General features: G+C 35.9%; 1 protein-coding gene across 2 annotated transcripts; it reads right to left on the bottom strand.

Annotated features, from left to right (window-relative positions):
• Positions 1–1,591: 1,591 nt before the first annotated feature.
• LOC110829313 (ribosome biogenesis protein WDR12 homolog) lies at positions 1,592–12,635 on the bottom strand. 2 transcript variants are annotated; one of them, XM_087345902.1, is made up of 10 exons: positions 12,615–12,635; positions 12,185–12,285; positions 11,738–11,823; positions 11,235–11,451; positions 10,881–11,021; positions 9,494–9,669; positions 9,064–9,143; positions 8,249–8,495; positions 5,437–5,569; positions 1,592–4,749 (listed from the first exon to the last, which is right to left on the bottom strand). In XM_087345902.1, exons 2-10 carry the CDS (start codon positions 12,226–12,228, stop codon positions 4,614–4,616), a joined length of 1,260 nt encoding a protein of 419 aa, XP_087202028.1. In that variant the 5' UTR covers positions 12,229–12,285; positions 12,615–12,635; the 3' UTR covers positions 1,592–4,613. The 2 variants fall into 2 exon arrangements, with proteins under 2 accessions (XP_087202028.1, XP_021918612.2); XM_022062920.2 differs by lacking the exon at positions 12,615–12,635 and adding an exon at positions 12,414–12,428.
• Positions 12,636–13,923: the final 1,288 nt, after the last annotated feature.

Below are 13,923 nucleotides of genomic sequence, written 5' to 3'. Positions count from 1 at the left end.
AGTCAATACCTAATACTGAAATATAACATAAACAAAATCTCAGAATAATATATCAAAATGTAATATACTGAAGAAACAAAACTCACCAAGTGGTCCTTCTTCAAGAAGTCATCCCACATATCTTGACCATTTCTCATGGTTTAGAGAAGAATTAGATAATACACTGTAAACTTAATAGGTGTTCCATTATTGTTTTACTACCACAAAAAAACACCACACAGCACAGCACAGTACAACACTTTTAACACAAAAACAGCCTTAGAATGATTTGCTGGAAAATTATATAACATATTCACAGACCCAAGGTATTGGTTTCTGATAGATCTGGTGAACAGAGTGGATGAACCATAATATTGATCCCCAGTTCATTGTTTGTTGGCAAATCTAAAAGAAATATGCATTACTATAATGCAATATCCATTCTTTTTATTAATTTCTGCATATCAACATACTAAAATAGTAGCCATCACTTACCTCTTAACCTATTCAATAATTTTAAATGATACCAAATTCTTACAATCATTGCAGGGTTCATGTGCAAATGATTTATCTCTCTGGCAATTTTCATATCACTCTACCTCAAGAATGACCTTTTCATCTCTATCTGCTTCGCATAAATTGTTATTATCTGTCCATTATTTTCCTAAAAGAATGTAATTTTCTGGTAAAAATCTGAATGTGTTTTAAATCATATATACAACTAATTTTGTGCATAAAAATATCTAAGTATTTGGGATGATCCATCACACAGAAAAATATTTACATTTTAAATATATAAAACTAGCATTGTTACATTCATATTACCTGCTCTCCAAAAGTGATGGATAGTGATAAAGTTGACGAGACAAAAGGGATGCCACTATTAAACACACTTTATTTGTCCTTCACAACTTATAAGTTTCATTAATTTAGTGGTTATTTTTTTTACTGTTTTCAAAGAATGTTATACCCTTTTCCCACCTAATCCTTGATTTAAGAACACACTACCAGGTGTAGTTATAGGTACCACTGAACTCAAGTTAAAAATCCAATTTCCTTAACAGCTAAGGAAAGTCACTCTGGTCCCATGCGTAATTCTCCCTGAATTTTTAGATATACCCACAATAAATAACACAGAGGATGTTCAGGACTTCCAACAGTATCATGGTAGCTCTCGAGTGAGAAAATTACTAATCTCTCTTTGAGGTCTGGCTGTGGGAAGTTTAAATTACAAACTGAAGTCTTTACTTGGGCAGAATTCATAATTCACATTTTACCTTCAATTATCAGTAAGGAAATGCTAGACACTCAGAATATTAAACTGCAACATCAATAAGCCATTAATGCAAACGTTTTAAGTATATTTTTAATTCAAGAGAACATGTATATAAAAATATTTAGGTAAAAAGGGTATTAAAATGTTCTAATAATGATACACCTTATGAACTAATTAAACCACTGTGGAAAACATAAAGAGGCACTACTTTTTCAGCCAAAGTACATGGAATTAACTGAGAAGGCCATATCTGTCTTTCCATTCTGCATATTTCATCATCTAAAGCAATAAATACATTTAATATCTCTTATGGGGCAGATGAGGATACAGCAGAAGTTGTTCAGAAAATTTAATTTTTGTTTATATACACATCCAACATACATGAGTACAACTATCAACATATACCACGTTCAAGCAGGACTTCCAAAAAAGTTCACGGTACATGACATGACATAATATGTAGAACTCATAAATTGTACGGCAACGACTTTTCAATACGTTGAATAGTTCACAAATTACAAAGAATAAAAATAATATGTGACTCAGTGAAATGCAATACACTACTGTAGTTGAACAGCTCGACAACAGATGTCTACAGTAAATAAACATCTAGACATTCCACAGATTAAAAATTGTAATCAATTCACCTGCAGACTACGTATACTTGAAAATGGAATGTACTCCTCAACTGTTTGAAATTTGTGGAAAAAGGGGTGTCAGTTCTGAACAGAAGCCTGATGCTTTATACACCTTCTCTCCATCTACCATAAGGGAATGATGTGAGGTTGACCATTATATGACATTAATATGCAAGGCTGATGACTCCTCCATCACCATTCGGTACTGGCCATTGGCCAATGGGAAATGGCTGGACCAATCTCAAAACCATTCATTCAGTCAATTCATCTGATGATGGAGGTGGAGAAGGTCTCTGAAACATTTGGCTCCAGTCCAGAAATAACATGGACTGTTGCCCTAGAACAGTGGTATTCAACCTGGGGTACGCGTACCCCTGGGGGTACGTGAAACTTAAAAATATATATTATTTTATGATAAACACTGAATAATCAGTAATGTAATTTATTTAATTTATTTTAGATGTAGATTATATACTATGTATAACTTGAATTATACACCAACGACTTTGGGGGTACAAAGTTGAAGAGAAATTATATCTGGGGGTATGCGAACAAAAAAGGTTGAATACCACTGCCCTATAGGATTTTATCAAGTTCAGTCACTGTGAAACCTTCAAGACTCCCTTTAAAAATAAATAAATAAACACTCCAAACTTTGGATAATGCTCCAACACATCCAAATGAAAGTAAATGCAGAAAGAGGGCATTACAGCCATAGTTTTAATACCCACCGTGACATCAATAGTACAACCTATGGATCAAAGTTTTATTCAGTTGAAAGAGAAAATATAACTGGAAAATGTTAGGCTGTCTTCCTTCTTTGATGTTTTTCCAAGCAAATAGTATGTCTATGGTTAACAAACTTCTCAATTAACTGCCTAATTAGTAATTTTGGATTATATTCTTGAAACAAATGTGACAAAAGTCAACCTTGGAGTTTGGCTTAATGGCACCATTGACAAGAATTTCATTTGAATCTGGTTTCTCACAAACTATCAAATATTATCTTACAGGTTGTGGAAGCTTAATTAAAGTGTTTAAAATTTTGTGGAGCAAGATTATGCCACCATTATTTCAAGCTCAATATTATTGAGTTATTAGATATTTTACCATTATATTCGGAATACTAGTGTACGTTTATACCCCTGTGAAACTTACTGGTCACAGTGCAAGGACACTCTTTAATGTGTACAGGGAAAACCAACTGATATTTACCTGCACCACTGTTAAAATGGTATAATTGTAATACTTTGTTGCCAATGTAGATTCATATAGAATTAATAAATGTGAAATACTAAGAAATTTATGCACTACATTCTGTAGCACATAAATGTCCCTGAAGTTACACTTTTTTTCCATTTACTGATATTGTGATATGGTATTTGTGATATCAAAATTTATTCTTGTAACTTGCAAAAACTTTGTCGCACCCACAAACTGAGCATTTGGTTAATTGATTATACTAAAAGAAGACAGTTATACCAGGTGCTGCAGAGGAAATGCATGTTTTTCAAATAACAATAACTCATTTGATTTTCAAGTCAAAAAAAGTTTAAATACACAAAAAGAAAGGTTTTACAATGCAGCTTTTGCTGAACATTTTTGAATTACTTCCGAAAAATAATGTGGGTCAAGTGACGCCCTTCCTTCTGTACGCACTCTTGCAGCCTCTCCTCGAAATTCTGCATTGCTCTTCCCAACATTTCTTCCCCCACAGTAGCGATTTCCTGGCAAATGGAATCTTTCAGTTCTTGGATGTTGCGTGGTTTGTTTCTGTATTACCGTATCTTCATTAAGAATGCCGAGCATTGTCTCTGAAAATTCTCTTCACTGTGCGAAATCTCCTTGGAGCAACTTTTGCACGATCATTATCTTGTACGGATGAAATTTTAGGTGTTTGTGTGGGATGCGACGTACGGACCGATCTGACATCTGCAAAGCTAAAGCTTGGCGCCGAACAGAACGCCTCGGACTTCTGAGAACTGCCAATCTCACTCTCTCAACGTTTTCAGGGGTACACACAGACGCAGGAAGGCCAGGTGGTTTCCTCTTCATCACAGACTCTGTTGTCTTAGACGCATCAACCCACCTGAGTATCGTGTTACGATCAGGGATGTTTCCACGGCGCTCCACATTGAACTGTTTACGGAAAAGGCGCTGAATGGCAATTACGGATTCACCACTTTTAATATAATTTTCAACCAACACCTGATGCTCGCGGGTCCACGGTGCCATGGCTACTGAAACTGCATCATCTAAGCTGTTTACTAGCAAGGAGCAGAAATCCCCCACCCTCCTCCTTGCCGAGTACTAGCCATTTGAAGAACATGCGTTTCCTCTGCTGCACCCAGTATAAATTTAATTGGACAAAATATATAACTGCAACCTTCCCTTCAACAATCTTCCCACTGAAAATTTGGTGCCTATTTCCCCACTTCAGTTTCTTCCCAAAATTTTAAACATAAACACTTGACCCGGGTAATATTCATAAAATCTTTATTCTTATCTGTTTGATGTACCTTCTGTTTTATTGCTTTGTACTGAATTAAATGACCTGGTTTTATGTTTCAATATACAAGTTTGTAAACACTTATTAAAACTTTGGTTAAATGAGTCCTTGAGACAGGAAACATTTTTCAAGAGAACATCAGAAATCAAGCTGATCCGCATCATCACTGGAGGTTGTGTAATTTTACATACTAGGTACGAAGACAGGTTCATTACTTGCGCTGGTTGGAATGAAATATGCGTAGTGTGTTATCGGATCCTCCAGAAACAATGAGTTCTGGTTCTGACCAATCGCAGCACAAAACCTTTCCTTCGTGTCCCTTCAGATCAAACAGCGGAACCTTTGGACTGAAACAGCATTGTTAAAACAGCAGATTAGACATTATATATCACTTCTGTTACTTATATAAGACGAATAAACTATTTTATAAAACAGCAGTATGTATTACTATAACCCATTTTAAAACATTCAGACTAGTGACTGTAACATTACGGACCCAGAGCCAAGATCCGTAATATTAGGTTATGTGCGTTGTACTTGAATGTTTCAATTTCTTTTCTGCACAGCTGCAGATCCAAGTGGATTCCAGACACACAGAACTTCATATGATTAATTTTACCAATGGATGATATACGATTAATAATAACAAGCTCTGGGAAGAATCCATAATGCCTACTTTATTTCAATTGTTTTAACCACATAGTAAGACTAACAAGAAATATAATTACCAACAGTATAATTAACGATCATACAATTCAGCCATTAATTTATGTGCATAATTTCTGCCATAAGAGATACTATTACATTTTCCAGATATAACACAAATTCTGCAGTCACCATGTCTATAACTACTAACATTTTAAGAAAATTCATACATATTTTGTAGTATGTTCAAGATCCACCTTCAAACTGAATTTCACTTCGGCTTAGGAAAAAGCACCGAGCATCCAGACCTCAATGTGTTAGCAATGAAATAAGGGAAAAGGAACTACAAAGTTAGTCAAGCTAGAAATTGATCTAAAGAAATCAGTTACCTTCTTGAATCCCAGAGTTTGATAAGGTGGTCATAAGATCCTGATACGAAGAGATGTCCGTCTGTAGTGGACCATCGAACACATTGTACCCACTGAGTATGAGATGTAAATGTGCTTTTCACCAGTGAACCCTCTACCGACAAACAATAAATGTGATGAGTGTACTGAAATTTAACTCCACTTCATACAAATACCTTTCTTCACATATTTCAGTCTATCCAAAAAGACTATCAAGAACTTTAAATGTGTAATTATACTATTTAATTAACCATTTCTGAACACAATTTCCAAAGTTACAGATTCCCAATATACAGTGAAACCTCTATCCATCGTTCCCGGAACTATCGTTTTCCCGGATGCATCGTCCGTTTTGTTCGGTCCCGAATACATCCCATATAAAATAATGTTACATTTTCCCGCTTCTATCGTTCCTCGAACTATCGTTTTATCGCATCGATCGTTCAAAAATCTTAGTCCCGGCCCACAATTTTCCCGCAATGATCGTTTCTGAGAATTTAAAATGCTGGGTTTAGAGATAAATTAATACCGAAAGACGCATAATGTTTTTGGAATACACAGTAGCGGTAACCTGTTATGTCGCCCAACCAGCACATTCTTTTTGAATGAGGGTCAGCGGTGCAGGGGTGATAGTTGGAGTGAATGACGGTGCTCATTGTCAGAAATTTTACGATTTTAATTAGGGTGCACTCATATTTCGTTCCAGCGATGCCAGATGGCATGTGCAGTGTGAATTTCTTCACAAATGCTTTTATTACAAGTACAAAGGAAAGGCTGGCGGCACTTTTCATTCTTCTGGTTCATCTCGTTTCCAGCGGTTCAGGGTCTTCGTTGAGTTCGGCAGTAATAGTATTTCCATTCTTCCTGTTATTGTCCGCAAAGGGGGTTGGAGTGGTGAGGAAGACGAAGACGACGAATGCGAGCCCGAAGCTTTGCCGAGTTTTGCCGAAGCACACGCTGCATTGGCGAAAGTGAAGTCGTTCTTTTATGCGCTTAATATTAGTGAACGTGACGAGGAAAACATTTTGAACGTGGAAAGGGCTCTGTTTGGTCTAAAACGTAAAGTTTCGACAAACCAGTTGTCCATTAAAGACTTTTTTGGTAAAAAGAAGTAACTTTGAAAGAGAAACATTGTTTTTTTTAAATTTTTAATGCTTTCCCGCATCTATCGTTTTCCCGCATTCATCGTTTTTATTTCCCACCCCCGCCGAAAACGATGCATCGAGGTTTCACTGTATTAAATTTGTCAGATATAACCTTAAAGTTTTTTGAAATCACAATGGTTGTAACCGACAACACGCAATGTTTCAACAAAATATGTATTATCTAAAACAACGTCAAACTAAATTAGCCAACCTCCAGTGATTTGTTACTGTGGTTAAAGTAAGAGCAAAATACATATTTCATGGAGCCACCATATTCTTATTTTACATTCTACAGTGTAAAAGTTTGAACAAATGTTACATATCCTTCTTTATTACGCTGTCTCCTTTACAAGAGGTTGGCAACATATTATGAACAGGATCCTTCCATCCTTTTCTCAGACTGGGACCTGTTCATATATGTTTTTTTGGCAGGTGATACAGAAGTGGTTTTCCATTGCCTTCTTCTGTGTGTATGGAGTAATTGTTGGGATGCCACGGAGAAACCGGGGAAGCCCCGGAGGAAAACTCTGTGTTGCCTACTACGGCCTTGCCCAACACAAGTTATAAATTCAGGCATGGCCAGGAATCAAACCCGGGACCCTAGGATTACAAGGCCAGCGTTCTAACTGCTAGACCACCGTGGTGGTGGAGATCTATTACTGCACTAAATTTAAGATCTAAATTAAATTGCACTTTGGGTGATATATTTTAGCAGATTGATATGATCATAATTTAGGTATTATTAATTGTATAAAATAATAAAATGCAGAGGGAGGCAGAATTTCTTCTAACAGCCACAGTGTTCACATGAAGTGTTGCTTAAATTTGTCAAATGGTTCAAAATGGGTTTTTCCCCCTGTGGCTTTGCACTTCTGGGTCTCCACTGCTGTTGACATTTTCAAACCTTTATTATTATTATTATTATTATTATTGTTGTTGTTGTACTGCATCTGTAATTGGCCGACTGGCTGCTGATGCAGGACTCTAATAAAAAGAATTGAATTGTTATTATTATTATTATTATTATCCCATCTATTCACCACTTTATGGAGTATGTACTTCCATGTACCCGAGACAGACCTTGTCCCTAAGGTACATAGGGCAGCAGCAATTTCCGGGATACATATTGTTTTTAGCAAGTGCTACATGTATTATATAATTTTATTTTATGACGGCGTCTTTCGAATGATGTATGAAGATCCCAAAATGGTGGTCTCCTGCAATTCCCTGATGTCGTGTTCGCCCGGGATGTTGGCCAAATATTTTCTGAGTGACTTATTATTATTATTTTCTCCCCCCCCCCCCATTTAGTAGGACTCCTTGGACAGAGAGTTGGCGAGTCACGAAGGCCTCTACCTACACAGAATGACACAACACTGAAAGATGATGACAAACATCCATGCCTTTCTAAAGACACTATTTTGGTCTTCAGTTGAATACATCAGAGATGAGAAGCCACTGTACTTTAAAAATTTTACTCATTGCATATGAATAAATCTGACTCCATGGCAAACCAATGTAGTCCCAACTTATGGATAAAATCTTATGATGATCAAAGAAAAGTATAGTACATAAAAAACAGCAATTTAGTAAATTAATGGGTAAGGTGTGCTCATGACAATTTAAAGAATATAACAGCTTTCACAAACCATTAGAACGTGGATCATAAAGCCGAACATGTCTGTCGGCAGAGGCTGTAATTAACGTTCCATTAAGAGGTGACCAACTTGCATCAAAGAATGACTTGTTACCAACAATCTCACTCTTAATGCCACCAATTTCTGTATCCCAGAGTCGTAATGTGTGATCCCATGATGCTGTGCATATTTCTGAAGAATCTGTCCAATTCACAGCAGAAATAACTTCTTTGTGACCCTTCAAAGTCATCAACGGAGTCTGTGAACAATACCAAAAATATTATATAATGTATTTCTGAAGAATATGTTCACTGCACAGCAGAAATGGCTTCTTTATGATCATTCAAAGTCATCAAAGAAGTACGTCACTGGAAGTGTATCACTTTTATACAAATATATAAACCATGGAGCCTTTAACAAGTTAAGATTGACCTAGGTATATCTAGATGTACAGACAGCTTCCTAAAATACACATGGAAGCTAATTTTTAATTTTTTCGCAAAAAACAAACAAACAAACAACAACAACAACACCACCCCACACACACACACACAATATTGGAAGTAGAGGCGGCAAAAAACGGACACTGCCCAATTACAAACAGTACAACACAGAGCTACAGAATATTCAAACAAATAAATGTGCAACACTTCCAACCTTCCCAGCAACAATGTATTTTCAAAGATTTTATCTACTTTATTTAGTGGGCCTTCAATTTATTACACAAATTTTCAAAACCCAAAGCACAGTATTTCAAACACAATTTAGCTACGTACAATTCTTCAATATAAAGTACAGTACAGTAAAGACAAAACTGATCTCCTTACCCTAACTTGTGATTTCCCATGCTCTGTTTTTAGTCGCTTGGGAACTGATTCTCCTCCTTCATCTGATGCCTCATGAATGGCTAAAATGAAACGTCGTAACTTTACTTCACCAGGTATTTCATATCAAATCTACTGAACACCATAATAAAAATAAGCTAAAAATTATACTTTATAAGACTCAACTTTAAATCAACCTCCAAACAATGACTTGCATAGAATTATATAAAAAATATGGGAAAACTATTATGTACTGGTTTTTCTCAACATAATTCCACATAAATTGTTCTCAGAGAGTGGCTCTCTACAGGCTGTTTTCACACAAGTAGAATTTTAAACTTCTCTAATTTCAAAGAGACTGTACATTTCAGTGATGATAATCTACAGATTTCAAAACAGAACTGAAAACACTTCAATATGTGTAAAACCTTACCAGCTGACCAAATCTTGAGCTTTGTGTCAAAACCTCCTGTAGCCATCCGTGATTCACTACGACTGATCCCTACACACTCCAAACCACGCTCATGCCCTCGACAGACATGAATACATTCCACAGCATTAGTAGACACATTCCATTCCCAGAGCATAGCTGTCTGATCATGTGATACACTGAAAACAATAACAAAATAATCACTGGTTCTGCCTCTGAAAAACAGTATAGAAATCTATAATTAGAAATCACACAGCTGAAAACTCAATAACAACATCTGAACATGACTACACAAATGTCTCCCACAGAGTATATAATAAGTTCAAGCTTGAAAAGAGACGTCTTTATTTAACCTTCAAAGTTTAGCATTTACGTTTCACACAAGAAAAAATTTACAGTGGAACCACAGATTCGGAGAATATGACATAAATACGTCTTTGTATTTAAATTATCATCATCAGACTCTTTTAGCTTCAATATCATCCATTTGGTATCTCTATATAGTATGACGCAACACACAAACGCAGCAGCAGCAACATGAAATGTGATGCGCCTTTATTTCTATAAATAAATGTTTGTAGAACCTAAACCTTTTGTGGTATGTAAAATATGAAAAGAGGTATGGAAAGCTTACGTATTTAGTACGTAATATGTCCCGATCCATCTCTTACGGTTTTCGAGAGGCGGGTGCTTAATGCGCCAGATGCATTAAAAATTGTACACATTGGTTCATTAAAATTACAATAAATTTATAAACAATTATAATTACAATAAAATACATTACAGATTCTTAAAGGTCTTGATTTATTGATCATTTTACATGTAGGTTACATTACCCTTACTCTTACCATTCCTAAGGAATGAACGTTTAAAGGTGACTCGGCGCTGGATCTTACACATCTTTGTAACTACCGCTGTTTTACCGAATGACCCTTCCGTATAGACAAATTTACGTCAAAACATGCACAATTATACAAGTAAGAGATCCAGACTGTATAAACTACTGAATGTGTGTAGCATAAAATTAAAAAAAGTGGGAACATCATTATGAATAATTCTGGAAGAATACAGAAAGAATTAGTTATGACCTATTTTATGGTACTACCCCAGAAATTTCCTAGAAAATTATGATGCCGTGAAAACCTGAGTAGAGAAAGCTTATTTCCCAAGCCAAGAGCCCTGAATACAAAGGCATGCCAAACACGACACTGAAGTGACCAAGAAGAATGAAGGTGGGTGTTGCAAATATACACACATACAAATTTTGTCTCATTTACACTTGAAGTAACTCAGTACTTTGTAACTGACTGGCTCATGACAGCAGAAGTAGCAAAACCTGGGCCACTGTTGTTCAAAATGGTCACTTTAGTAACATGTTTTTCCTTATTACCTTACAAACGTTGCCAACGTATCATCATGTGTCACCCATGCTACAGCTTTAATCGGGCCAGTGTGTCCTGGGATGGTCAACCGATGTTTCCCTTCTGCTGACCACAGATGCAAAGTGTTGTCATAGCAACCAGACAGTATCCTAAATTAAAAACTATACATTATATTTTTAACCCATTATTATACTACTTTTCTAGCATTTATTCATCACAATTATTATTTATTTTTAAAATTTCTGTACATAAACTCAAAGGGTGATGTTGCAAATATGGCAGTTACATAATAAGTCTTACCAATGAAGACTACAAGTACACAAGGTTCTAAAGTATTTTCTAGGAAGACAGAAAGAACTCACCAACCACCCTTGAGATGTACTGCTGATACCCAATCATCATGAAGCAAACAGTCTTGAGGTGCTGGTGCAGGAATGCGTTCAAAATATTCCACATCAACTGTAACTTCACTTGATACAGAGCGCTCTTGTAGATGATCAGACAATACAACCCGCAAGGCTTCTCCACATACCAGAAAATCAAAATCTATCTCTCGAAACTGTTTCTCAGGGTCATCACCTATCAGAGTGAATAAGCACACAAAAAGATCTTATAAATGAACTGGTCTAACACTTTCACCACACAAGTGTTCTAAATTCTGTGAAATAAAAATACAAATAATGAAAATTTTTCAAAATTATACAAAAGTTGAATATTTACACATTATTTATCATCTACAAAAAATTTTACAAACAAAAATAACCAAACAAGAAGAAAATTCAACATTGGTGTGTGTCGCAGCAGTTATGTTACTTTGTGTAACAAATACATTACCCTCATAGGTCCAGTCACATCATTTACATACCTTTCAAAAGCTCGTTAATCAGCGAATTAAGCTCACTGCAGCTTACACTCGATGGGACTGTAAATGGAGTATCTGGAACTGCAAACCTGCAATATCAAACACTACTGTTTAGCAGTACATTAATGTCGGTGTGCACTTAACTACTTCACTTCGACACTATAATTATCCGCATTCACAAACATTTAATGGCAATTGTATGAAAATGTACCGACCTACACCTGATATAACTGTCAATCTATATTAATGCTATTTTGATACACACGGCCTTTCAGAAAACCAAGTCACCACGTTTCTCTCATGCTGGTTTCATGGTGGCAAGTGCGTAAATATATTGCCCTGGATATTACTTATCGCACAGCAGTCTTTCAAGAACATAATTAAATACAACAAGAATGTAATTTCGACATTAAATACAATTTATCTGTCTTATTTTAAACTCAAACTTACTGTCGTTGTTTTGTAATGAAACGAACTTGCACTTGCGCTGCCATGTTGCTTGTTCTGGAATGCTTTTCATTGCACACTACTGCTCCGACATGATGGATAATCTATGAAACCGAAAGATCATCTATGTTGATGTAATGTAATATGTACAGTAATTGTAACGGATGATAAACTTCTTTTACAGTCTACCAATCTATGATTTGCTAAAAGGATTAAAAAATTTACGCCTTACATGACGCATAAACTGCAATTTCAAACTACGTCTTATGGCATTCACAGTTTGAACAGTTATTACTCCACCACCAAGTCCAGACTTCAAGATCCGTTCATCCACATACAATTCATCCATGATCAGTATCGTACAAAATATGTGCTGTACTGTAAACAGTCAATTTAGCATGCAGCAGAATGTATCAAATTTCTCATCATGCACCTTCTAAATTTTATGTACTCCGCTGCTACAGATGTATTACATTTCAGACATTTGCGTGACCTTGCTGCAAAGAAAAGGAAAGCGGCTCAGAATCAAACACCCACTTCTAATTTACTTTATAAAAATTAACCTTCATTTATAAATATAAATTATGGAAAATACCATATTTGGAAGATCTTCTCATTTAACGCTATGCTGCATTTTCTTAATAATATAATAAACTGAGTTGATATTTTTCATTAGTCTTTGTTATTATCTGACGCTTACGTCGGATAGTCAGGACTCAACTGTTTTATGGTCTGGGATCATGGCCCCTGTGCATCCATTATTATGTTCTGAAACGGAGGCCCCCACATAGCCATTATAATGGTCTAGATCAAGCCCCTTATGTAGATATTATAATGGTTTCAGATGAAGACCCTGTAAAGCCACTATAATGGTCTGGGATAGAGGCCTACTTCTAGTAATTTTAATGGCCCCATATGTAGTCATTATAACTGTCTAGGATAGAGAAGTATATATAGTTACCTACTTACATATATACCAGTCACGATAATAAACCGTTATATTGGGTGCACAAGGGCCTGAAACCTATACCCTTACAAATGCTAGCTAAGTGACTCAATCATAGACCATTATAATGAACAGATAGGATCCACAATACTAGATAAGAGGGGACTCCATCCTAGACTAGTATAATGACTAGATGGGGTACTATATTCTAGACCAGGAGTTCTCACCCTTTTTCTCAGGCATACCACCAATTCTAATTTAACACATTATATGTACCACTAACCAAAGGTGTTCAGGGAAAACTTATTTATGTAAATATTATCTTTTGATTTTCTTACACAGTTTGCATACCACCAGGGGTACACGTACCATAGGTTGAGAAATGCTGTTCTAGACAATTATCATGGCTAGACTGGGGCCTTGATCATATACAATAAAATGGCTACACAGTACATCCTAGACCATAACAATGACTAGATAGCAGAATGAACAATAGATCACTGTATTGGTTATACGGAAGTCTATCATCTATGGGATTAATACCTTAGAACAAGAAACCTAAATTAAGGTTTCGCTGTAATTTCCTTCAGAATGCACCGAGATGGCAGCAAAACTTAGGACACATACATTTCCTTATCCGAAGCTTGCACAAAACACATCATTCTCAAAAGAACTTGGTACACATTCAGTAACTAAACACTGGACTGATGTAACTACTGCTAACCATGTTTCACATTTCAGAGTGGTGGGAAATTGATATAAAAAGGTTTGTTGTTTGAACAGAGATATACAACTA

Source organism: Zootermopsis nevadensis, unplaced genomic scaffold (genome assembly GCF_977971745.1).
Source record: "Zootermopsis nevadensis isolate Lab colony 2312 unplaced genomic scaffold, Znev_1.0 Znev_ptg000009l, whole genome shotgun sequence".
NCBI classification, from domain to species: domain Eukaryota; kingdom Metazoa; phylum Arthropoda; class Insecta; order Blattodea; family Termopsidae; genus Zootermopsis; species Zootermopsis nevadensis.
Note: the sequence above shows the minus strand (reverse complement) of the source record. Positions and strands in the feature narration are given on the sequence as shown.